The 23,576-nt window shown below is 38.4% G+C and overlaps 1 protein-coding gene across 8 annotated transcripts in view; it reads right to left on the bottom strand.

The window, feature by feature from the left end:
- LOC100263884 (protein MICRORCHIDIA 6) overlaps positions 1 to 23,576 on the bottom strand; it is a 52,009-nt gene that overhangs the window by 17,913 nt on the left and 10,520 nt on the right. For 2 of the 8 annotated variants that reach the window (XM_002278649.5, XM_010664839.3), the window contains exons 2-7: positions 17,373 to 17,747; positions 17,005 to 17,079; positions 16,816 to 16,850; positions 9,493 to 9,571; positions 9,233 to 9,322; positions 9,083 to 9,158 (exon numbers count right to left, since the gene is read on the bottom strand). In XM_002278649.5, coding sequence (XP_002278685.1) covers positions 9,083 to 9,158; positions 9,233 to 9,322; positions 9,493 to 9,571; positions 16,816 to 16,850; positions 17,005 to 17,079; positions 17,373 to 17,739 — 722 coding nt within the window. In that variant the 5' untranslated portion in view covers positions 17,740 to 17,747. The remainder of the gene's footprint in view (positions 1 to 9,082; positions 9,159 to 9,232; positions 9,323 to 9,492; positions 9,572 to 16,815; positions 16,851 to 17,004; positions 17,080 to 17,372; positions 17,748 to 23,576) is intronic. The other 6 variants (XM_010664840.3, XM_059733950.1, XM_059733951.1 and 3 more) reach the window with 5 other exon arrangements.

The raw sequence follows: 23,576 nt of genomic DNA, 5'->3' as shown, positions 1-23,576 counted from the left end.
CAACAAAAAAAATTTTGTGACCATGGATGTCAAATTTTTTGAAGATCTCTCATACTTTCCTAGGACAGATCTTTAAGAGAAGAAAATTGGAGTTGAAGATCTGCCCTATTCCTTGAGTCAACCCTCTTCATTTGTATATCTAGCTATAAATGACCTTTCCCTTCTCAAATTTGACCAACCTAGCAGCCAAAGAGAGGCTAGCAGTGAGCTGGAACAGCAACAAAATGAAGGGAATGAAAATGGGCAGCAACAACAACAACAACTTGAGTCAACCTTAGGGTTTGGCTCTTTAGATCTAGAACCTGAAAAAAATGACAAAGTGGTGGAGAATGACACTGAAACTGGAAAAACACCATTGGCTTACTCTAGAAGGAAATGGGATAATGTGATAGATCCCATCTCTCTCTCACATAGTCAATCTTCAACTCCAGAAACAGATACGCACATCCCTTGCCTCCTTCAAGTTCTTTCTTTGAATTTGACTTAGATATTCCAATTGCAATTAGGAAAGGGGTTAGAACTTGTACTAAACACCCTTTGTCTAATTTTGTGTCTTATCATCAACTTAGTCCTAGCTACAAAGCCTTCACCCCACTAATTTGATCTCAAAATCTATCCCCAACAATATACAAGAAGCTTTAAAAGACCCTAAATGGAGGGAAGCTATATTTGAGGAGATGAGAGCCTCACATAAGAATGGGACTTGAGAAGTGGTAGAGTTGCTGAATGGAAAAAAAAACAATTGGCTGCAAATGGGTATTTGCCATTAAACACAAGGCAGAAGGTTCAATAGAGAAACATAAAGCTAGATTGGTGGCTAAAGGGTATACATAAACTCTTGGACTTGAGTATTAAAAGACATTCATTCCTGTAGAAAAAATGAATTCTATTAGAATCCTTTTATCTCTAGTTGTTAATCTAGATTGGTCTCTTTACCAATTTCATGTGAAAAATGCATTTTTGCATAGAAATGTAGAGGAAGAAGTATACATGGACCTTCCACCAGGATTTGAGAATTTGTTTAATTATAAGGTGTGTAGGTTAAAGAAGTCTTTATATGGGCTCTAGCAATCACCTAGAGCATGATTTGACAGATTCAAAAAATTCTTGAAAACATAGGGCTTTAGTCAAAGTCAAGGGGATCATACTTATTTGCTAAACACTCATCATTAAAGAAAATCACTATTCTTATTGTCTATGTAGATGATATCATTGTTACAAGTGATGATGTAAAACAAATTAAAAGATCTTTTAGCAAAGGAGTTTGAGATAAAGGACTTAGGAAATTTGAGATATTTTTTTGGTATGGAGGTAGCAAGACAAAGCATGGTATAGCCATCTCTCCAAGGAAATGTGTGTTGGATTTGCTTAAAGAGACCGGGATGATAGTTTGTAAACTTGCAAATACTCCTATCGACCCTAATCTGATCTTGATGGAAGTCTATTTGATAAAAGGAGATACCAAAGGCTAGTGGAAAAGTTGATTTATTTATCGCATATTAGACCCGATATAGCATACGCAGTAAGTGTGGTGAGCCAATTTATGCATTCACCGAGGGAATGCCACATGGATGATGTTCAAGGGATTCTTAGATACTTAAAGGCTACTCCTAGAAAAGGATTGTTGTTTAAAAACAATGGTCATCTTCTTGTTGAAGCATACACAGATGCAAATTGGGTAGGTTTTAAAAAGGACCAAAGATTAACATCGGGTTATTGCACTTTTTTGGGAGGAAATCTTGTGACATGGAGGAGTAAAAAACAGCCTATTGTAGCTAGATCAAGCACTGAAGCTGAATTTCAAGCTTTAGCACAAGGCATATGCAAAGTAATGTGAATTAAGATCCTACTCAAAGAATTGCATATGGAACCTAAAGACCCAATGAAGATTTATTGTGATAATAAAGCAACTATCAACTTTGCACATAATCCAATTCAATATGATCAGACTAAACATATTGAGGTGGATAGACATTTCATAAAGGAGAAAATTGAAAGTGGAATTATTTCTACACCTTTTGTGACTACCAGACAATAGTTAGCAAATATTTTCACAAAAGGAATCCCAAGTATCACGTTTGATTATATTGTTGGCAAGCTAGGAATGCATGATATCTATGCCCCAACTTGAGGGGTAGTGTTAGAATATGTGGTTGATTTTGTAGATTTTATTTTATTATTTATTTATTTATTATATTATGTGCTTTAGCCAAGTCTTAGATTTTAGAATAATTTTAGGGATTGTATATTTTTAGGATTTTATTTAGTTTCCTAATTTTTTTTGTACAACTTGTTATATATATTTCCTTGTAATCTCTTTATTTTTTGGAATACAAATAATTTCAGAAATTTTGTTTTCTTTTTCAAATACTTTTGTCATTAGTATAGTTACTTAGTGTTGAAATAATGCCAAAGTTAGGACTTTAATTTAGGAATAAAAAAGGAGAGATCATTTAGGATATTTCCTTATGATTTAGTTTCCTAATTTTAGGAGAGAATTAAGCTAGATTGATTGTTTCTTATTCAGTCATTTGTGTATATATATGTGTATGGTGTGTACCGATTCATTATCAATAAAGGAGTTCAGAAATTCTTCATGGTATCAGAGCCAGTTTTCTGAAACCCTAATCCCTTCTGGCCACCTCTTATTCAGGCCATCACTCATTCCGGCCAAATCTTTCTGGCCATATCTCAATCCGATCATCTCTCTCTCTCTCTCTCATTCCGGCCATCAGTCCCTGTTCTCAGAGCCAAGGGAGAAAACACTTTCCAGTCAGTCGAATAGTCGTCAGAAAACACTCACCGCCGGCAACTTTTCCGGCGAATTTTTCCGGCGAACTTTCCGGCGACGGTTTTTTTCTACACCACAAGGAGCGCCTGGAGGAGATCTCCAATTTGTCCCAAAGCACCGGAACCAGAAACCCATCCACGCGCCGCCCACGCGCGTTTTTCCGGCCGGCGACTGCATCTCACGCGCCGGCGCGTGAGGGCACGTGAGCCACTTTCCGGCGACGCGCTTCCTCCTCCAGGCTCGCCTGACGCCGACCAGCCACCCTTCCTACCTGTTTGTGCAATCCGAGCCCTGCACGTGCCTCTTTTGGGGTTCTTTTGCTTCCGCGGGCCCTCTGATCAGATTCTCCGGCGTCCTTCGGCTATTTTTTCTCAACTCCAGTCCCTGCACGTGCCTTGAAAAGTGTTCTTCTACCTTTCCGGTCCATGACAAAATACGGAATGGCATCATCACAAGTATCCAACGTCACGTCACCAGAATCAGGGGGCAGATCTGAAATTCCAAACCTTGGTGGCAATGATTCCTCTCCTATTCTCATCACAGGACACAAATTAAATGGCCATAACTATTTACAGTGGTCACAATCTGTGTTGCTGTTCATTTGCGGTAAAGGAAAGGATGAGTACCTCACTGGAGAAGCAGTCATGCCAGAAACTACAGAACCGGGTTTCAGGAAGTGGAAGATTGAAAACAGCATGATCATGTCATGGCTTATCAATTCCATGAACAATGACATAGGCGAAAATTTCTTGCTGTTTGGGACTGCAAAGGACATATGGGATGCAGCCAAAGAAACTTACTCAAGTTCTGAAAATACTTCAGAACTGTTTCAGGTTGAATCAGCTCTACATGACTTCCGCCAAGGAGAGCAGTCAGTTACTCAGTATTACAACACACTCACAAGGTATTGGCAGCAACTTGACTTATTTGAGACTCACTCATGGAAATGTTCGGATGATGCAGCAACATACAGGCAAATTGTGGAACAAAAGAGACTGTTCAAGTTCTTCCTAGGACTAAACAGGGAATTGGATGATGTTAGAGGCCGAATCATGGGCATTAAACCCCTGCCAAGTCTCAGGGAGGCTTTTTCAGAGGTTAGACGTGAAGAAAGTAGAAAGAAAGTGATGATGGGATCAAAAGAGCAACCTGCCCCAACATTGGATGCCTCTGCCCTTGCGGCTCGGTCATTTAATAGTAGTGGTGGAGATCGTCAGAAACGGGATAGGCCTTGGTGTGATTATTGTAAGAAACCAGGCCATTATAAGGAGACTTGCTGGAAACTTCATGGCAAACCTGCTGATTGGAAACCAAAGCCACGGTTTGACAGAGATGGCAGAGCACACGTGGCTGCCAACTCTGAGAGCACCTCTGTTCCCGAGCCGAGTCCATTCAACAAAGAGCAGATGGAGATGCTACAGAAATTATTAAGCCAAGTTGGCAGTGGCAGTACTACCGGTGTAGCCTTCACTGCTAATCGAGGAGGAATGAGGCCGTGGATAGTAGACACAGGTGCTTCTGATCACATGACAGGAGATGCTGCCATTCTTCAAAATTACAAGCCAAGTAATGGTCATTCATCCGTCCATATTGCTGATGGTTCAAAGTCAAAAATTGCCGGGACAGGTTCTATAAAACTTACTAAAGACTTATATCTTGACTCTGTCCTCCATGTTCCAAACTTGGATTGCAATCTTTTGTCCATTAGCAAATTGGCTCATGATCTCCAATGTGTTACTAAATTCTATCCAAACTTGTGTGTTTTTCAGGACTTGAAATCGGGGAAGATGATTGGCAGTGCTGAACTGTGTTCTGGGCTCTACCTCCTTTCATGTGGCCAATTCTCCAACCAAGTCTCTCAAGCAAGTTGCGTACAGTCTCAGAGTATGTCAGAGTCTTTCAATTCTGTGTCAAATTCTAAGGTCAATAAAGATAGTGAGATTATAATGTTACACTATCGCCTTGGTCATCCTAGCTTTGTTTACCTTGCAAAATTGTTTCCCAGATTATTTATCAATAAAAATCCAGCATCTTATCACTGTGAAATTTGTCAGTTTGCAAAGCATACTCGAACAGTATATCCTCAAATCCCATACAAACCTTCGACTGTTTTCTCTCTAGTACATAGTGATGTGTGGGGTCCCTCCCGGATAAAAAATATTTCTGGCACTCGATGGTTTGTGACATTCGTTGATGATCATACTCGGGTAACATGGGTTTTCCTTATGAAAGAAAAGTCAGAGGTCGGGCACATTTTTCAAACCTTCAATCGTATGGTTCAAAATCAATTCAATTCCAAAATACAAGTCCTCAAGTCAGATAATGCAAAGGAATACTTTACTAGTAGTCTCAGTACTTATCTTCAAAATCATGGCATTATCCACATAAGTTCTTGCGTTGACACCCCACAACAAAATGGGGTGGCCGAACGCAAGAATAGACATCTCTTGGAGGTTGCCCGGTGCCTTATGTTTTCCTCTAATGTTCCAAACTATTTCTGGGGGGAAGCTATTCTCACAGCTACCTATTTGATTAACCGTATGCCATCCAGAGTGCTTACCTTTCAATCCCCACGTCAACTTTTCTTAAAACAGTTTCCTCACACCCATGCCGCCTCTTCTGATTTACCACTCAAAGTATTTGGTTGTACGGCATTCGTTCATGTGTATCCTCAAAATCGTAGCAAATTTGCTCCTCGAGCAAATAAGTGCATTTTTCTAGGGTATTCTCCAACCCAAAAAGGGTACAAATGCTATTCTCCAACCAACAAAAGATTTTACACCACCATGGACGTCTCTTTCTTTGAACATGTCTTCTTCTATCCCAAATCTCATGTTCAGGGGGAGAGCATGAATGAACATCAAGTTTGGGAGTCTTTTCTTGATGGTGTACCTTCTTTTCACTCAGAGTCACCAAATCCTTCCCAATTCGCGCCCACTGAGTTGTCCACACCCATGCCGCCATCAGTTCAGCCAGCCCAGCACACAAATGTTCCTTCTCCCGTGACCATCCAGTCTCCCATGCCTATTCAACCTATAGCCCCACAACTTGCTAATGAGAACTTACAAGTTTACATCAGGAGGAGGAAAAGACAGGAATTAGAGCACGGATCACAGTCAACATGTGGCCAATATATTGACTCCAATTCAAGTCTTCCTGAAGAGAACATAGGTGAGGATAGGGCTGGAGAGGTGTTAATTCCCAGCATTGATGATTCTACTTTGCCAATTGCATTGAGGAAGGGTGTTAGGAGATGTACAGATCATCCAATTGGGAATTATGTTACGTATGAAGGGTTATCACCATCTTACAGAGCATTTGCTACTTCTCTTGATGATACTCAGGTTCCCAACACAATACAAGAGGCATTAAAAATTTCAGAATGGAAGAAGGCAGTACAAGATGAGATTGATGCACTTGAGAAGAATGGGACGTGGACTATCACAGATTTGCCGGTTGGGAAGAGGCCTGTGGGATGCAAGTGGATTTTCACCATAAAATACAAAGCAGATGGATCAGTCGAAAGATTCAAGGCTCGTTTGGTAGCTAGAGGGTTTACACAATCCTATGGGATAGACTATCAGGAGACTTTTGCTCCTGTTGCAAAACTGAACACTATCAGGATCCTTCTCTCATTGGCTGTCAATCAAGATTGGTGCTTGCAACAACTGGACATAAAAAATGCGTTTCTAAATGGGGACCTAGAAGAGGAAGTCTACATGGAAATACCACCTGGTTTCGAAGAAAGTATGGCAAAGAATCAGGTTTGCAAACTCCAAAAATCATTGTACGGCCTTAAACAATCTCCTCGAGCCTGGTTTGATAGATTCACAAAAGCAGTCCTGAAGCTGGGCTACAAGCAAGGTCAGGCTGATCATACTCTATTTGTCAAGAAATCTCATGCCGGGAAATTGGCCATATTGATAGTCTATGTCGATGATATTATTCTATCTGGAAATGATATGGGGGAGTTACAGAATTTGAAGAAGTATTTGTCAGAAGAGTTTGAAGTTAAAGACCTTGGAAATCTGAAATATTTCCTTGGTATGGAAGTGGCTAGATCAAGGAAAGGAATCGTAGTCTCTCAAAGAAAATACATACTCGATCTTCTTAAGGAGACCGGTATGCTTGGATGCAAACCAATTGATACTCCTATGGATAGTCAGAAGAAACTTGGTATCGAGAAAGAAAGTACACCGGTAGACAGGGGGAGATATCAGCGGCTTGTCGGGCGCTTGATTTATCTCTCACACACTCGGCCAGATATTGGCTTTGCAGTGAGTGCTGTAAGTCAATTCATGCACAGCCCCACTGAGGAACACATGGAAGCAGTCTACAGGATTCTTAGATATTTAAAAATGACACCAGGGAAAGGCCTATTCTTCAGAAAGACAGAGAACCGTGACACTGAAGTATACTCAGATGCGGATTGGGCAGGAAACATCATTGACAGGTGGTCCACTTCCGGATATTGTTCTTTTGTCTGGGGAAATCTTGTTACCTGGAGGAGTAAGAAGCAATCAGTTGTAGCCAGAAGTAGTGCAGAAGCTGAGTACAGAGCTCTTGCACAGGGAATCTGTGAAGGGATTTGGATAAAAAGGGTTCTTAGTGAACTGGGACAAACGAGTTCATCTCCAATTCTGATGATGTGTGATAATCAGGCAGCTATAAGCATAGCAAAGAACCCCGTGCATCATGACAGGACCAAGCATGTTGAGATTGACAGACACTTTATCACAGAGAAGGTGACTAGTGAGACGGTCAAATTAAACTATGTTCCTACCAAGCACCAAACCGCAGACATCCTCACCAAAGCTTTACCTAGGCCTAACTTCGAAGACTTAACTTGCAAGCTGGGATTATATGATATATATTCTCCAGCTTGAGGGGGAGTGTTGAAATAATGCCAAAGTTAGGACTTTAATTTAGGAATAAAAAAGGAGAGATCATTTAGGATATTTCCTTATGATTTAGTTTCCTAATTTTAGGAGAGAATTAAGCTAGATTGATTGTTTCTTATTCAGTCATTTGTGTATATATATGTGTATGGTGTGTACCGATTCATTATCAATAAAGGAGTTCAGAAATTCTTCACTTAGTATATACATACTCCTCGTCAGCCTAATTTTGAGGTTGTTGGTCATATTTTACATCATTTAAATTGTAACATCTAGAAAGGATTCTTGTATAAGCTCTCTTCCTTATAGCAATAGGCCTTAAAAATGTTGATCAGACCAATAGTCAATAGGTGATTTACATCTGCCTAATGCACATTTGTGGGGTTGATCTTGTTAATCGATGCAACAAGAAACAAACTATTGTAACAGATCCAAGTTTTGAGGTTGAGTATTATGCTATGGTCCACATAGCTTTTGAGATGTCATAGGTTCAGGCTCCCCTTCAAGGTATGGTATTGTTGTTCTGACTCCTGTTTTGATGCATTGTGACAATAACAAGCACACAAAGCATATAAAGGTTGTTGCTATCTCATTTGAAATTTGCTACTTTGGAGATATAGTAGTACACTCTACATTCAATCTAATGAACAGTTGTGCTACATTCTGACAGGTTGTCTTATGGTACCTTAAAACAATTTTTTTTTTCCAAGTTGGGCATGTTTAAACTATATTCTCCAACTTCAAGGGGATAATATGTTGTGTTACCAACAATTATTCTAATCTTATTTATTAGATGCAAGAATATAAATAGACAGGAAAGTTAGGACAAATAAGATAAAGGTTCCATATTGCCCTCTTTTTTCCTCCTTCCTACTCACAATATCATAGGTTCATACTTCCAACTCCAGCAAATGTGGCATCCATCTAAAGATAGAACAGGAATGCCCAAGAGTGCTATCATGGGGCCTCGACACGTTGTGTTTTAAGGAATTCTCAGTAAGACAGCACATGTAAGACACCATAGATAGAAAAGCCACCATGTTCTACCATGAGTGGGCAGCCTCAGTGAGTGTCTTAGATAGAACGGCCATTATTCAGATACCCATGCACAACACCAAGTGGAACCAGTTCAGCAGCTATTGCTCCTTAAATTTTTAGGGCACTTCTGTTCATGCCCTGTTCAACTTGCCACATTTTTTCATTCAGTCATTGCCATGTTTAGTTCTGAACCAGGGTGTATCTAAGCCAAATTTCTCCCTAATATTAGAATATCCAAAATATCTGTACTAGACCCTCCATCCTCTAATGGAAATCGCATCTTAGAATTGTTTATAAACAGTGAACATATAAATTCAACAGCACAAGAGAATAGAAGATATCATTCAAGTCATACCCATTGTCCAGGTGGCGGCTGAAGACAATAACATCTGCTCCAAGTCTCATAGAGCTGGTCTTGAAGCCATTTCCATCTGTAATGCTACACATCAGCCAACTCATATGGAAGGAGAAAAAAAATGCAGAATGAAAAACATAACATCCTTACATTGTCCAATTGCCGATTTTGATTTCTTATCTGAGAATCCAAAACTCATACAGCACCGCATTGCTTCTGGGCCCATTCCACCACCGTCATCTAATTGGGGAAGATAGGTCATGAAGAACACGAGTTGGATAAAATTTCTTTTGATTAAGAAATTTACAATGAGAAAGACACCAAAATAATATTTAAAAACCCTCTTCCTGTTGTTAATAAGGTTAAATATAAAAATATATATATATAAAAATAAATAAATAAATGAATACCTTGAATTAACAATGCTGGACTTCCATCTCTTGGATTTGAGGTTTTATCTACAATTACAAAGGTGGCCCCATTTTGAATCTGTTCAAATGGACACATGAAATGCAATAAAACTAGGTTTTGTCAGGTTTTTACCTAAGTGCTGAATTTGTAGAAGAAGAAAAAAACTAAGAGCAAAATTTCATGGAATTAAACAATTTTAGAACCCAGAGTTCCAGTGTTCAGTGTTCAAATAAACATATTAGAAATTCAAGTCCTCTCCCTATCTATTTATCTATCTAATTATCTATGACCACAAACATGTAGTTTGTCCACAAGTACTATTATTTGTGCCTCCCATGGCAAGTGAAAGTCTTAGAGCATAATATACATTATGGATCCAAATACTAACAGCTTAAACTTACAGGAAAATTGATAACTCGATACTTTCTACTTGAGGCATTAGGTTGCAGAAGTGATAGTTTGGCATCATAGGCTCTAGAAGTCACTAGCTGCCAAAATTTAAAGATAAGATAACCTTAGACACTATGACTAAGAGGCCCAAAAGGAATGACCTAGCAAAAAACAATATATTTCAAAAGGTGGTAGACTAAGAGTATGTTGTCGAGTTTTCTAATTTATTACATCCTCATCATCTCAAATGTAGTCCAAATTGATCTAAAAGGATGATAAGGGGCTTGGTGAAGTGGAAATCACCTATCAAAATAATAATAATAATAATAATGATAAGGGACTTGGTGAAATGAAAATTAATTTGCTTCCCTAAAATGGGAGTGGTGTTAAGAATGAGGAAGTATAGCTCAATAGGGCTTTGCTTAGAAAATGAAGAGAAGGAAGACTCATAGATGAGGGTGGTGACAAGTAATGCATGGAGTAGAAAAGGGTGATACAAATAATAAAGGAAAGATATATCTCATTGAAGCAGGTTATGGAAGTTGTCTTGAGACTAAATATCCCTCCATAACTTTTTGCCTCATGTGGTGCTAAGTATGCCAACACCCATTAATGGATATAGCAATTTACCTAGCCACAAACATGCACATAGACAACAAGCACCCCAATCACCCCTTGATTGAGAGTTGGCCTTTTTTCCATCTTGCTGCACTAACAACCACTTGTCATTGCTATCCATGACACTAAAGCCTTTTCTAACTGATAACTTGGTCCATGCTAATATCATTTCATGTCACCTAAGCTTCTAGTCCTTGGCCTATGTCAAGACCATCCATATGCTTACACACTCTCATTTACCTAACTAAACATTGGTTTTCACCAACTCAAACCATACCTAACCCATGAATTCATGCTTGTCATAGCATTGCCTTGATTTTGCTTGTACTTGGAAGGCTTTCCCATGTCTTGCATGTGACATGGGAACATGCTACTTGAATAAGCCTTTTTTTGGTCCAAATGGCACCCATGAATTAGGATGATAATCTTAATAAGACCCATGAGCATGACTTGAGAAATACATGAAATTTGTCAGCATGGACTGAGTTTAATCATAGTTGTGTCATAGCCATATCAAATTGCTTAACCCATTTGTTAAATGGGTCTTGTTTTGATTAGCGGTTTCAACTTGTTCAACCCATTTTAACCCATTTCATTATCATGACAAGTTGATATAATTGCGCTCCACTATCATGTTTTGTTGACACGATTACAACTCAACCCGTACAAGACATAACATGTGGATTTTTATGATTTTCCTTAAAATAAGGGTTTTCATAATATTTTACATTGATTCTACTTTTTTTCCAATAAATAATTTAAGAAAACAACTTAAATATAATTAAATAAACTTTAGAGAAATGTTACTTCATGCCTTTTTTAGACCATATGGAAGGAAAGGAATAGGCAAGCATTTGAGAATACCGAAAACGAGCATCAAGCACTCAAACAATCCTTTTTGTTTGATTCCTTGTAGTTGTTGGACTTTATTGACTGATTGAGCTTCATGTAGTGGATGGGGATTGTATTTTCTGTACCCTCCACTTGGTTATGTGGTGCCTTTGTTAGGTGCTATTAATTCAATGAATATTTTACCTATCAAAAAATTATGTATCAATTTAAACATCCAGTTGAGTCATAAGCTTCAAATGAGTCATAACCACCCTCAACTCTTAAGATAACTCCATGATTAGGAGTTAGAGGTGGTAAAGCCTTTTTTAGGCAATTGCAATCACGGTCTATTGACAAGGAAATTGAGGATAAAATGGTATGACAGATCCAAAAGAGTGCCTTCGATTCAATTAAATCTCTTGTCCAATGGAAGCACCAAGACCTTCCTTTCTAGCATTGTTTAGAATTCTTGGCATTGGTGAGAGTTAGATTCTTTGTTTAGGAAGCCACTTAGGATAGAATAATGACTTTAGACTATCTTAAAGGGAGGAAGCATACAATTCCGAATAGATGCTATATGTGCAAAGAAGAAGAAACAAGAGAAAGAGAAAAAACCAAGGGAAGGATGAGAGGTCCTTCCTACACAAATTGAATAAAGGAGAAAACTCCCAACAATAGAACTCTAAAAACAAAGAGAAACCCCATCAATCTTCAAACTTTTGAAACGCAAACCCCAATCCAATTGAGTTGTAGAACATTTAGAGGAACTCCTCTAAAAGCTTCAGTACAAGAAGCCCATAGAGAAGAATAAAACCGAATCAAATCTCATACCATCTCTTCTGTTCTCCCTTTATCCTCAAAGATCCTATCGTTTCTCTCTTGCCACACCATCCAAATCAAAGTAAGGCAAGCAATTTGCCAAAGTGTCTTGCCTCTTAATGAGTTCCCCAAGCTTTTAAAAGTAATAACAACAATGTCCTCAAGACTCCTTGGAGGGACCTAAACCAACCCTACTAAATTGAACAACCTGTGCCAAAGTCCAATGGTAACGGAACAATGAAGAAAAATGTGGTCAATCAACTCTCCATTTCCTTTATAAAGAATGCACCATTGAGGACAGAGGGCTTTGTAGGGTCTTCTCAATTGCAACTTGTCATTAGTGTTTACCTTCCCATGTGCTACTAACCAAGCGAAAGCCGTAACCTTTGAAGGGACTTTTGAGCTCCATAAGAACTTGGCCGGAAGGAACAATAAAGGATTTGAGACTTTTGACAAGGCCAAGAAAAAAGATTTCACTGAAAACAAACCTGACGAAGACAAAGACCACGCTCTTGAATCTGATGAAGAAGGAGAGAAAAGCACAAAACCAAGGGAGGACATTAATCTCTGAAGGAGATCAATTTCTGAATCCGTTAGATTGCAGCGAAAGTTAAAATTCCAAGACAATGGTAAGGAATTGCCAAGGACATTTGAGACAGTGAGGTTTTTCACAGAAATAACTTTGTAAAGATCAGCAAATTGAGAGCACAAAGTTTGGTTACCCCACCAAAGATCTTCCCAAAACCGAATTCTCTCCCCATTGCTCACCACTAGGTGGACAAAAGGGGAAAACTCCTGGAAAAGTTGAGCAATAGCCTTCCAAGGACATCTGTGTGACCATCTAACCACCATGTTGGCGTCCCATCCATTAGGATGTGTCCCATATATACTCGCAATAACCTTATGCCAAAGACCACTCCTTTCTCTAGGGAACCTCCAAAGCCATTTCCCTAAGAGAGCAATATTTCTCCTAGAAGTCTTCCCAAAGCCCAAACCTCCCAACTCCTTTGGTCTACTAACAACCTCCCATTTGATAAGATGATCTTTCTTCCCTTCCCCCACCCCAGACCAAAGAAAATCCTTTTGCATCTTTTCAATCTTTGAAGCTACTGATATTGGGATTTTAAAGAGGGAGAGGAAGTACCTAGGGATGTGAAACAGACAAGACTGAATTAAAGTAATCCTCCCTCCCAAAGACAAAAAGGTCTTTTCCACCCATCCAGCCTCCTTGAGATTCTCTCAACCACCGGATCCCAAAAGCCTATTGTCTTTGGGTTCCCTCCCAAAGGAAGGCCTAAATAAGACAAAGGCCACTTTGACACTCTGCAATCCAAAACCGAAACCAAACTAGACAACAGCTCCTATCTAGTGTTAATACCTGAGATGATGTTTTTTTCTAAGTTGATTTTTAAACCAGATACTTGCCCAAAAACCAAAAGGATAACACTCTTTCTCTTGTTTCTTTTATCTCTCCTGTATCTGTTCTTATATTAATATATTATTCTTCGTTTCTGATATAAAAAAAAAAAAAAAGATATAGTGGATAATATCCTGCTTCACTACTTGAAAGAGTTAATGCCGTGGTAGCTAATTTTTGCTCTATTTGGAATAAAGTAGATATTACACTCTTTAGAAAAGAAGTTCCTTCTAAGTTAGCATGAAACTCTTGTAAGGAAAACATCAAATAAAAAGTGAGTGACTATCAGGACAACCTAGTTTTTTTTTTTTTTTTTTTTTTACAGGTTAGCAAATATATTAAAAGTGGAATGGAAATACACACCAAGTACACACGAAGTGCCAAAACAAGCAAAATGAGAAAATAAAAAACCACTTCCCAAACCGACATCGCCTTAAGGAAAAAAAAGAAACGATATCACCCTAAGAAACAAAGAAACAACGAAACAGAGGGCTCTCAATTTGATAAAACCAAGCCCTAAATTGCTAAGAGTACAAGACTAACAAACCAACCATGAAAATGAGCAACAAGAACTTGCCTCACCAAAAACCACACATCATCCTACTATTTGGCTCACAAACCCACAATCCTAAGAAAAACAAGGAACCCAACAACTTTGAAAAACTATCACAAAAAGAAAAGACTTCCTTTTCCTCTCCACCTCCCCTTCTCATACCTTAATCGTATCCTAGGCACTCAAAAACCAAATCTAACCTGCACTTATTGTTTCTTCTCCCTTTACCACTTGAGAGATTGTAGTCATCAGAGCAACCCAACCTTTGAAGCTCCCTTTCAAACCGAGAAGCATGGGAAGGCTTCCTCTTTAAACTTGAACCTACCACTCTCTAACCTTTTTGGGCTTTCAATTTTCTCAATGGGGATCTTTCCATGTGCAATCCTTTCTTAAGAAAACCTCATTGTCGCACAAGGTCGGGTCCGCACTCTTTTCAACAGAAGAAAGAGTCAGTCGGAAATCCAATTCCAAACCCTTACTAAAAGGCAAAAGCACAAGCCCGCAACCCTCATCCTTGCTCTGAACCGGGGACCCCTCATTTTGCTCCCTCCAATGAAAAAGGCAATTATTCCTCATCAATGGAACACCCCCAACTTTGAGAAAAGAAGAAGAAAGAGATGAAGCGAGAGCCTTAACCCCAAGAAAAAAGTAGATGACAAACCCAAACTCACCAAACCTTCTACTTCAACTAAGAAGGTGACATGAACAGAAGGCAACCCAACCTCAAGACAAAGCTAATGAGAAAAAGTAAGGATTGGGAGTAAGCTTTAGAACCCCAAACCTTCACTAGAGAGCACGAGAGGCCTCTTAAGACTGTTGGGTCCATAAGAGGAAGGGCCCTCAGTAGAACAAGCCTAGCCCAAAATAGGGAACTTAGAAGCCAAAGCAAATCAACCCAAAGAACATTGGGCCAAAGCAATAGAAGGAAGCCTAGGCCCAATGCGCTTAAGGCCTTCGTCTTCCTAGCTTGAAGGAAAAGTAGGGCTTAAGTCACTGCCCACTAACCCAACCCTTTCAACTACTAAAACACTACTACAAGCAAAAGGCCTTGTAACCTTCAAAGCTAGGTCAAAATGCAAAGCCCTTGTTAACGCTACTTGACAAAATGCATGATTCTTGATGTCTACTCTCACTCTCCTTGCTGTGCATGGTCACCCCTCACAATCATCCCTAACCTTCAACACTTTGCAATCCTTTTTTGCTGAAACCGCCGACAACCTTGGTGAAGACTCCTAATAACTGAACAGCATAAGCTAAAGACCCTACCATCATGTGAAGGTTTCTAGGCATCCTTTCCTCGTTGGAGAAAACTAGAACTCTAGCCCACTGTAGATGTCGTTTCTCCACTGCCTTCACATCTACAACCACAAAACCTCCACAAGCATCACCCACTCTTTTAAAGAACTCCATTCCCCACAAGTGCATAGGAAGCTCAAAAACCCCTTATCCAAGTTTCTTTAGCAAGACCCCCTTCCTTGAGACACCCCGCTTCTAAGCTCCACCAATCCATCCTTAAACTCTTTCCTTCTACAGAGCAACACCCCAATCTCCACACCCCTTGAGCGTCTTTAGCATTATTGAAAACTAACAAAATCAGTGCGCTACCCAACCACTTTAGATGAAGACTTCCAACCAAATCCTAGTTGTTTCTAACCTACGAACTTAGTGAATCCAAATCTGGATCCTCATTCGCAAAAACATCCTAGTTACCCCACAAGACAATGCTTCAACCGCTCCAGATTACCCTCTATAACCTCTTGTCTGCCCTAAATCCAAACAACCTCTCCCACTGCCTTCTTACCACTAGTAACTTCATTTGCATAAGAAACATTTTTACATGATGCTTCTTATGCACTTGCCCTCCTTTGATAGACAATCCCCTATGGCAACTGAGAAGGGTTGTTTGTTGGTACAACACCAATGCTCCTCAACTTGCTTACTAGTCGTCTTCCAAGCCCTTCCAACACCCTTTCCTTCTGGAAAAATCAGGGAAAATTTCTTCCCCTTGAATGACAAGACTAAACACTATAAGAATCTTCCCGCGTTATTGCTTCTTCAAAGTTCCAACTTTAAACCCTTCTTCTTTCCGTCAACTCTAAACTAATAGGCTTACTATTATAACTATCACAACTAAATTCAACCCCCTTCAATATCCAAGCAGGGCCTCTTTCACCAAATCTGATCCAAGACGAAAAACCCCGACCCCTCTCCATAATCAAACTAACTACCCTTCCTTTAACCATCTCCTTTAAGATCTCAAAGGATTTCGAATCCACCCAAACCAAAACTTTCCCCCCATTTCTCTTAAAGAGCTACATATTTGAATGACACCACACCAAAGCCTCATGTGGTGGTACCTTGAACCCATAAATGCCTATGGCATGCAGGAAGACATGTTATTGAGCAAAACAAGGTCATGACTAAAACTTATGAGGCATCATGTCAAGGTTTCATGGTGGTTTGAGGTGCAACACATGTAGCTAGCATAAAGGCAACACACAACATAAGAGCTAGCACAATTAGGCAACATGTGGGGGGCTCAACATGGCCAAAATTCAAGCGTGTGATTTTCCCCATTTTTATGAATCATTTTGCCTCATTTAGTTCCCCATGTTGACTCCCTCCAAAGCTTATGGCATTTCTAATATATCCTTTCATTCATAAAAAGAAAAAACATTTTAATTAGAATATCACCTCATCAACTGCATTGTCTAGAAGCTCTGCAATGGCTGCAAAAAGAAGGCAACAAATAGGGCATATAAGAGATTATAGAAATTGCAAACTCTAATAAACATCATTTAATGTACAAAAAAGTGTAATACATGAGGCCACTAAAATAAAAAAATAAAAAATTAAATAAATAAAACAAAAAGGTAGATGTACCACCAAAAGCCCACTTATGTGAAGTGGCATTTGAATGAAGGAACATGGGGTGCACATGTAAATAATTTTTACCATCTGCAAACCAAAAGGAAAAATGTCAAAGAATGATGAAGCAAGTATCAATAGATACTCTTGGATGGAGATGTTTGTTTTTATTGCTTATAAAGGTAGATCAAGACCATGCAAGTAAAATGTCAATAGCATGAAATCAATATGGCCTAATAATAACTTTGAGTTTTTCAGTGGCTCTAATGAACACTTGCCCTTGCTTATTAATCAAAGGAGAATAAACTGCAATCATTAAGATTATTAAATGACCACATGCATGTTTTTCAAGAATCAAAACATACAAGGTGTCAGAAACATACTTTGGAGTGTAACCTTAGAACCAAGCTCATCATCATAGTTCCCAGCTTTCCAAAATTGACGACATAGTGGTGCAGGACATATAGGTGATGTAGAAGAAAGGCTCGTATCATCCATTGGAGATTGCCCTTGATCCAATATACTAGTGCTACTTTGAGCAGTACTTAAAGCATTTGAATCTCTATTTTCTTCAGACTCCTGTGTTCTACAATGGGTTTTAGACAATTGATATTGAGCTTGTAGGATTTCATGGCACTTAAATAGTTGTATTTCTCTCTCAATGATATTAGGCTCCAATTTAACTGGTTTGACATCAACTTCCACATGCTCATCATCACTACACAAGTCCACAATGTCCGGAAAGCTCATCTTAAACACTATGGAAGAAGCATAGTATGGAAAATTTAGTATACATATCGCACAAAGAAATGTAATATAAAGTATTAAAGATCATAATGCACTAACATACAAGAAACATTAAGATTAAAGAAAAAAAATTAAATAAATGACTAGTGATACCAAAAATAAAAAATTGGTTTCTCCATATAGTTACGGTCACTAAGCTAACTTAAGTGAAATGTTGCGAGCTTTAAAACATGATCAAAATGTAAACCATGCCTCTCAAAAAGAGTGTAGCAATCATCAAACAAACACAACACGTTTAGTAAGTGACAACATATAGCCTAGAATCTAAAATTAATCATTAGATCAATATTCAAAAAAATAAACAAGATGGGCTAGTTAGATTGGTTTCAATGAAACTAGTTTCGCCCCTTTTTCCAATGCATACTAAAAATAATATAATGAGCAAAGTCAACACAAAATGGATTCATAAGGTAAACAATAACCAATTTTAAAAGAGCTAATGCCTTGCATGAAATAAAAATTAAAATATCATCATCATCATCATCATCATTATAATAATAATAAAAAAAAACGTAACTTTAATTAGAAATATTGAAATATTTATGAAACTTTAGAAATTATTGAAATATTTTCTCATAATTAGCAATTTTTACTGTCCTATGAGTTGAATTCAAGATCTTATAGGTTGCTATGTCACTCAATATTAGTCTCGAAAACCTTTTACTCATTTTTTAGGTCCAACGAGCCTAATATAGGCTTGAACCATATTGAAGTCATATTCAAATGAGGGATTATGAACTGCTTAAGAGTTTCTAAACAAGTAGTCATATTGTGATGGTGATGACTGTGACTAAATAATGCGGTTGTGATGGTGGCAACAATCTTAATGGAGGTTAAGCATAATGGTGGTTAGGTAGTCGTGACAATTACATAATAGTGTGGTTGTCTTGTTTGTGGTGTTAATCCCAATGCTAGTGAGACAATAATATTGGTGCAATTATGATAGTGGGGATGGTCAAATCTCCCATTTTAAACACCCATCTCCAAGTATACAAAATCACACTTTGAACCCTTATGAAATTTCTTCATAATTTGACAAATAGGGAAATTGATGATCTTCCTTCTTGCTTCCTTGACTTATAGAGAATGGTTCTTAATCCATTCTAGATTATTTTCCAGTAAGTCTCTTTTTGTCACCTTCTCTAAGGATATTAATCCTATCATATTTCCTTAATTTAGGTGAAAGTCTAAAGAACTAGCTAAAGTCAAGGATTTTGTGGCTAATGATTTAATAAAAAAATACCAATGGCTAGTTAGATACCTAGAAAACTTATGAGGCCATTTTTTTGCCTAACCATAGTGTCCTTCTAAATTACTATAGCCTTTAAAAATTTGGATATGATAATGGAAGTAAAATGCCTTGGCGGTGGTCATCTTATGACTAGAAAGAAATGTCAAGTTCATCAAAGAGAGCTTAGGACAAGGATTGGAAATCACGTACCTTTATTTGTCTTAAGATTATTGTCAATTAGTTGTTCAATTGTGAATTCAAGACTGTTGAAGATTATTACATTTGTAATATACAGTTATAGAAGATATACAATTGTGTATGCAATTGTAATATATAGTTGTGTGTGTGTACAACTATGTGAAAATCTAGCTGTGTAGATTTGTTTATATTTATGTATATAATCCCTGATTTGTAAGGATCTTTAATAGGATAGTTTCTAATTCTTTCCTTATTTTTTGTTTTTTACTATTGTATATATTTCTAGGGTTGTATACTTTTAAAATATAAATGAGAAATACAATGTTGTTCCACATGGTATCAAAACCAAATTAGACTCCTTAGGATTTTTTCTTTTCAACCTTCATTGTTGAGTCGTAGTACCTTTTTTTCTTTGTTTTTTTAACCTAGTTTAGCGACCTTCATTGCCATTTCAAAGGCACTGCTATATTTTTCTCTAAAATTATTTCCAAATTCTACCCACCATGTCAAAGATTGTTAATGACACCAACATTGCCCAAACTCAAGTAACCAACAACGTGAATCCTCTATCAATGGTTGATTGGTCCAAAATAACGAACAAAGACACTATTTAGTGTACTTACTACAAGAAGTCGAGACACATAAGGGACCAGTGCTAGAAACTCCATGGAAAGCCTCAAACTTAAATATTAGGGTTTCAAAGGTGAACATCAAGTTTTCAAAGGTGGACAATAGAGAACTCGGGCACACTTTACTAACTTTTAGATTAATAAAAACCCTTTATAAGACGGTGAATTTGGGTGACAATGAACATACTGAGCTTAACAAGGAAAAGATTGAAAATTTGAAGAATCTCCTAGGAACCCTTAAGAGTCCTAGTAGTGTTTGCTCTCTTGCTTAGTCTAATAAGTATTCCCCTTCTCTTGCTTTTAGTGTCTCAGATGTCTTTCCTAGGCTCTTCGTCTATCGACTCAAGAACTAAGATCATATGACTCATTCCTCACAAAGTTTAGTACTTATAGCCTATGTCTTAGTGATAAGAAAATAGCCACCACTAATGGCTCTCTAGCCATCGTGGTTGGTCAAGGAGAAGTTCACTTGAATAAATCCATAATTTTGAAAATATGCTACATGTACCTAAGCTTTCCACCAATCTTGTTTTCATTCATTTAACTTACCAAAAAGTTGAATTGTTATGTGATTTTTTATCCCTCAAACTGTGTATTTCAGGAACATAGTACGAGGAAGACGATTGAACATGCTAGGGAAAAAGATGAACTTTACTATCTTGAGTTGCTTTTTGGTCTAAATAGGATTGCGAATCAAGTACCCTTATCATTCCTTTTCGAAATCCCATCCATGATAAAAGATAAGATTTAGCTTCATCGTCGTCGTCTTCAACATCCGTTGTTTGACTTTTTTAAAATCATGTTTCCTTTATTGTTCAAAGGAAATGATGTAGAAAATTTACATTGTGATGTTTGTGGACTTGCAAAGCACTGTCGTGCTTCTTTTCTAATAAGTAATAAAAGAGTTTTAATTCCTTTTGTGCTAGTTCATAATGATATTTGAGGTCCTTTCACAATTCCTAATATTTCAAGCTCTAGATAGTTTGTCTAATTTATAAATGATAGCACTTGAATATCTTAAATCTTTCTTCTCAAACAAAACTCGAATATGAGTACTATATTTCCCAATTTTCACAAAATGATCAAAACTCAATTTGAAGTGGAAATCAATAAGTTTAGGTCCGATAATGCAAAAAATTACTTCAATTAAGTCCTCTATCCTTATTTTCAAAAAGAAGGTATTATCCATGAATCTGTGTTGGTACTCCTAACAAAATGAGGTTGCTAAAAGAAAAACCGGTCATCTTCTTGTTGTTGAAAAAAAAATTTTTGTTCAAGAAAAAATGTTTCTAAATCATATTAAGGGGAAACAGTACTTATTGGTGCTCATCTTATAAATTGATTGTCATCTAGAGTTTTAGGTTTCAAAAGTCCAATGAAAATTTTTTCAAAATACTTTCCAAACTTTACAACGCCTACTGGTCTTGTTACAAAAGTTTTTTATTGTGTTTCTTTTGTCCATGTCCACACTTATAACAAATTGAAACTAGATCCAAGAGCAATTAATTGCATTTTCCTAAAGTATTCATCTACTCAATAAGGTCACCAATATTATTATCCACCCACTCGAAATTTTATGTCTCTTCCAATGTATCCTTTATTGAACATGAAAGCTACTTCAATCATCTTTATTTTCAAAGGGAGTCATCATTCATGGAAGATATAGATAAAAGAGACGTCTTCTTACTTGACTTGCTCCCATCTATGTCTAAACCCTCACGATCACAATCATCTATGTCTGAGCACTCACAAATTCCTGAACCTACAAGTCTTAACCCTAGAAGTCTACCTTCAAAGAAACAAGTTCCCATTTCTACAAGGCCAACTTTGGTTTACTCAAGGAAGAACACAACCATCATTGTATCTGTTAGATAGTGTATAGTTATTTAGGTTATTTACTTTTCCTTTTCCTTTTCTTTCCTTATTGTATTGTGGGTCCCACAAACATGTATATATATACCCAAGTCCAATGTGTATTCTTTATAGTTTTTCAATAACAATAATCAAGGATTCTCCCTTTTCTCTCTCTCTCTCTCTTCACATGATATTAGAGCCTAGGGAGAAAAAAACTCTAATTATTTCCGGTTTATTCGTGAATCCATTATGGGAAATCTTTCAATGACCGTGTTTCATTCCGGTCACCCTTCCCATCTCCTAAAGCTTCCGATCAACCGTATCGCCGTCAGAAAACCCTCACCGTCGGCGACTTTTCCAGCGACCTTTTCCGGCGACTTTTCAAGCAAAGTCCTTTTCTGACTCCGACCATGCCATCAAGTGCGCAAGGAGGAGATCTTCAACTTTTCTCAAAGCACCAGAGGAAGAATCCTAGCCACGGGCCGGCCACGCGCGTCTCTTCTTCGGCGGCTTGAATCTCACGCGTCGGCGCATGAGGGCGCGTGGGGAACTTTCCAACCTCGCCTAACGCCGTCTAGCCACCCTCCATCTGCGCTTGTGTCATCTGAGCCCTAAAAGTGCATTTTTTGGGGTTTTTTCGTCTCCGCCGGCCCTCTAAACCGCCTTTCCGGCGACCTCCGGTGACTTCCTCTCCACCCCGAGCCATGCACGTGTCTTAGGAAGTCCGTGATAAGCCGTATTAGGGCTCTCTTCGATCCAAACGTATTTCATTCACCAGATAAGTAGATATGGCTACTAAAAGTTTCACTTTTTCCTCTGTCATATCTGGATCTCCTATGATTACTTCGGAGAAATTGATTGGGAGTGAAAATTATTTGTCCTAGTCTACCTCTGTGGAGCTTTGGTTTATGGGTCAAGGTTATGAGGATCACCTTGTTACGCAGGAGGCGGATATCCCTAAGGTTGACAGAGTACAATGGAGGAAGATAGATGCACGGTTATGTAGTGTGTTATGGCAATCAGTTGATCCTAAGATTCTACTTCATCTTCGGGCCTACAAAACATGCTTTAAATTTTGGAATCAGGCGAAAGGGCTATACACGAATGATATCCAACGTCTTTATAAGGTGGCTTCTTCTATTGTCAATGTCAGACAACAAGACATGGATTTATCTACTTATATTGGCCAGATTGTCTCTCTTAAGGAGGAATTCTTGACCGTGATGCCTCTTACTACTAATGTTGGGGATCAACGAACACAGATTGACAAGTTCTTCATGGTTCTTACGCTTATTGGCCTCCGTCCAGATCTTAAGACCGTCCGCGATCAGATTCTTGGCAGTTCCTCCGTTCCATCCTTGGATGATGTGTTTGCTCGCCTCCTCCGTATCTCCTCCACTCAGACTTTGCCATCTGATAACACTTCAGATTTTTCTGTGTTAGTTTCTCAAACTAGCTCTCGAGGAGGACGCGGTGGTAACCGAGGTAGAGGTCAACGTCCTCATTGCACCTATTGCAATAAGCTTGGCCACACTCGTGATCGGTGTTATCAGTTACATGGGTGGCCTCCCCGCACTGCCCACCTGGCCTAGTCAGATCCTCAGTCGCCTCAGTCTCCCAGTTCCTCCACATCTCAGGGTATTTCCCTCACTGACAGTGAGTATGATGACTATCTCTGCTATCAGGCCACCAAGTTAGCTTCTGTTGCCCAGACTGGTAATGCTTCTGCTTGTCTTACCCACACATCTTCTCTTGGACCTTGGATTCTAGATTCTGGCGCTTCTGATCACATATCTGGTAATAAGGATCTTTTCTCTTCTATTACTACTACCTCTACCTTACCTACTGTTACTTTAGCTAATGGTTCC

This window comes from Vitis vinifera, chromosome 17 (genome assembly GCF_030704535.1).
Source record: "Vitis vinifera cultivar Pinot Noir 40024 chromosome 17, ASM3070453v1".
NCBI classification, from domain to species: domain Eukaryota; kingdom Viridiplantae; phylum Streptophyta; class Magnoliopsida; order Vitales; family Vitaceae; genus Vitis; species Vitis vinifera.
The sequence above is the reverse complement of the archived record's forward strand: the minus strand, read 5'-3'. Positions and strand labels throughout refer to the sequence as shown.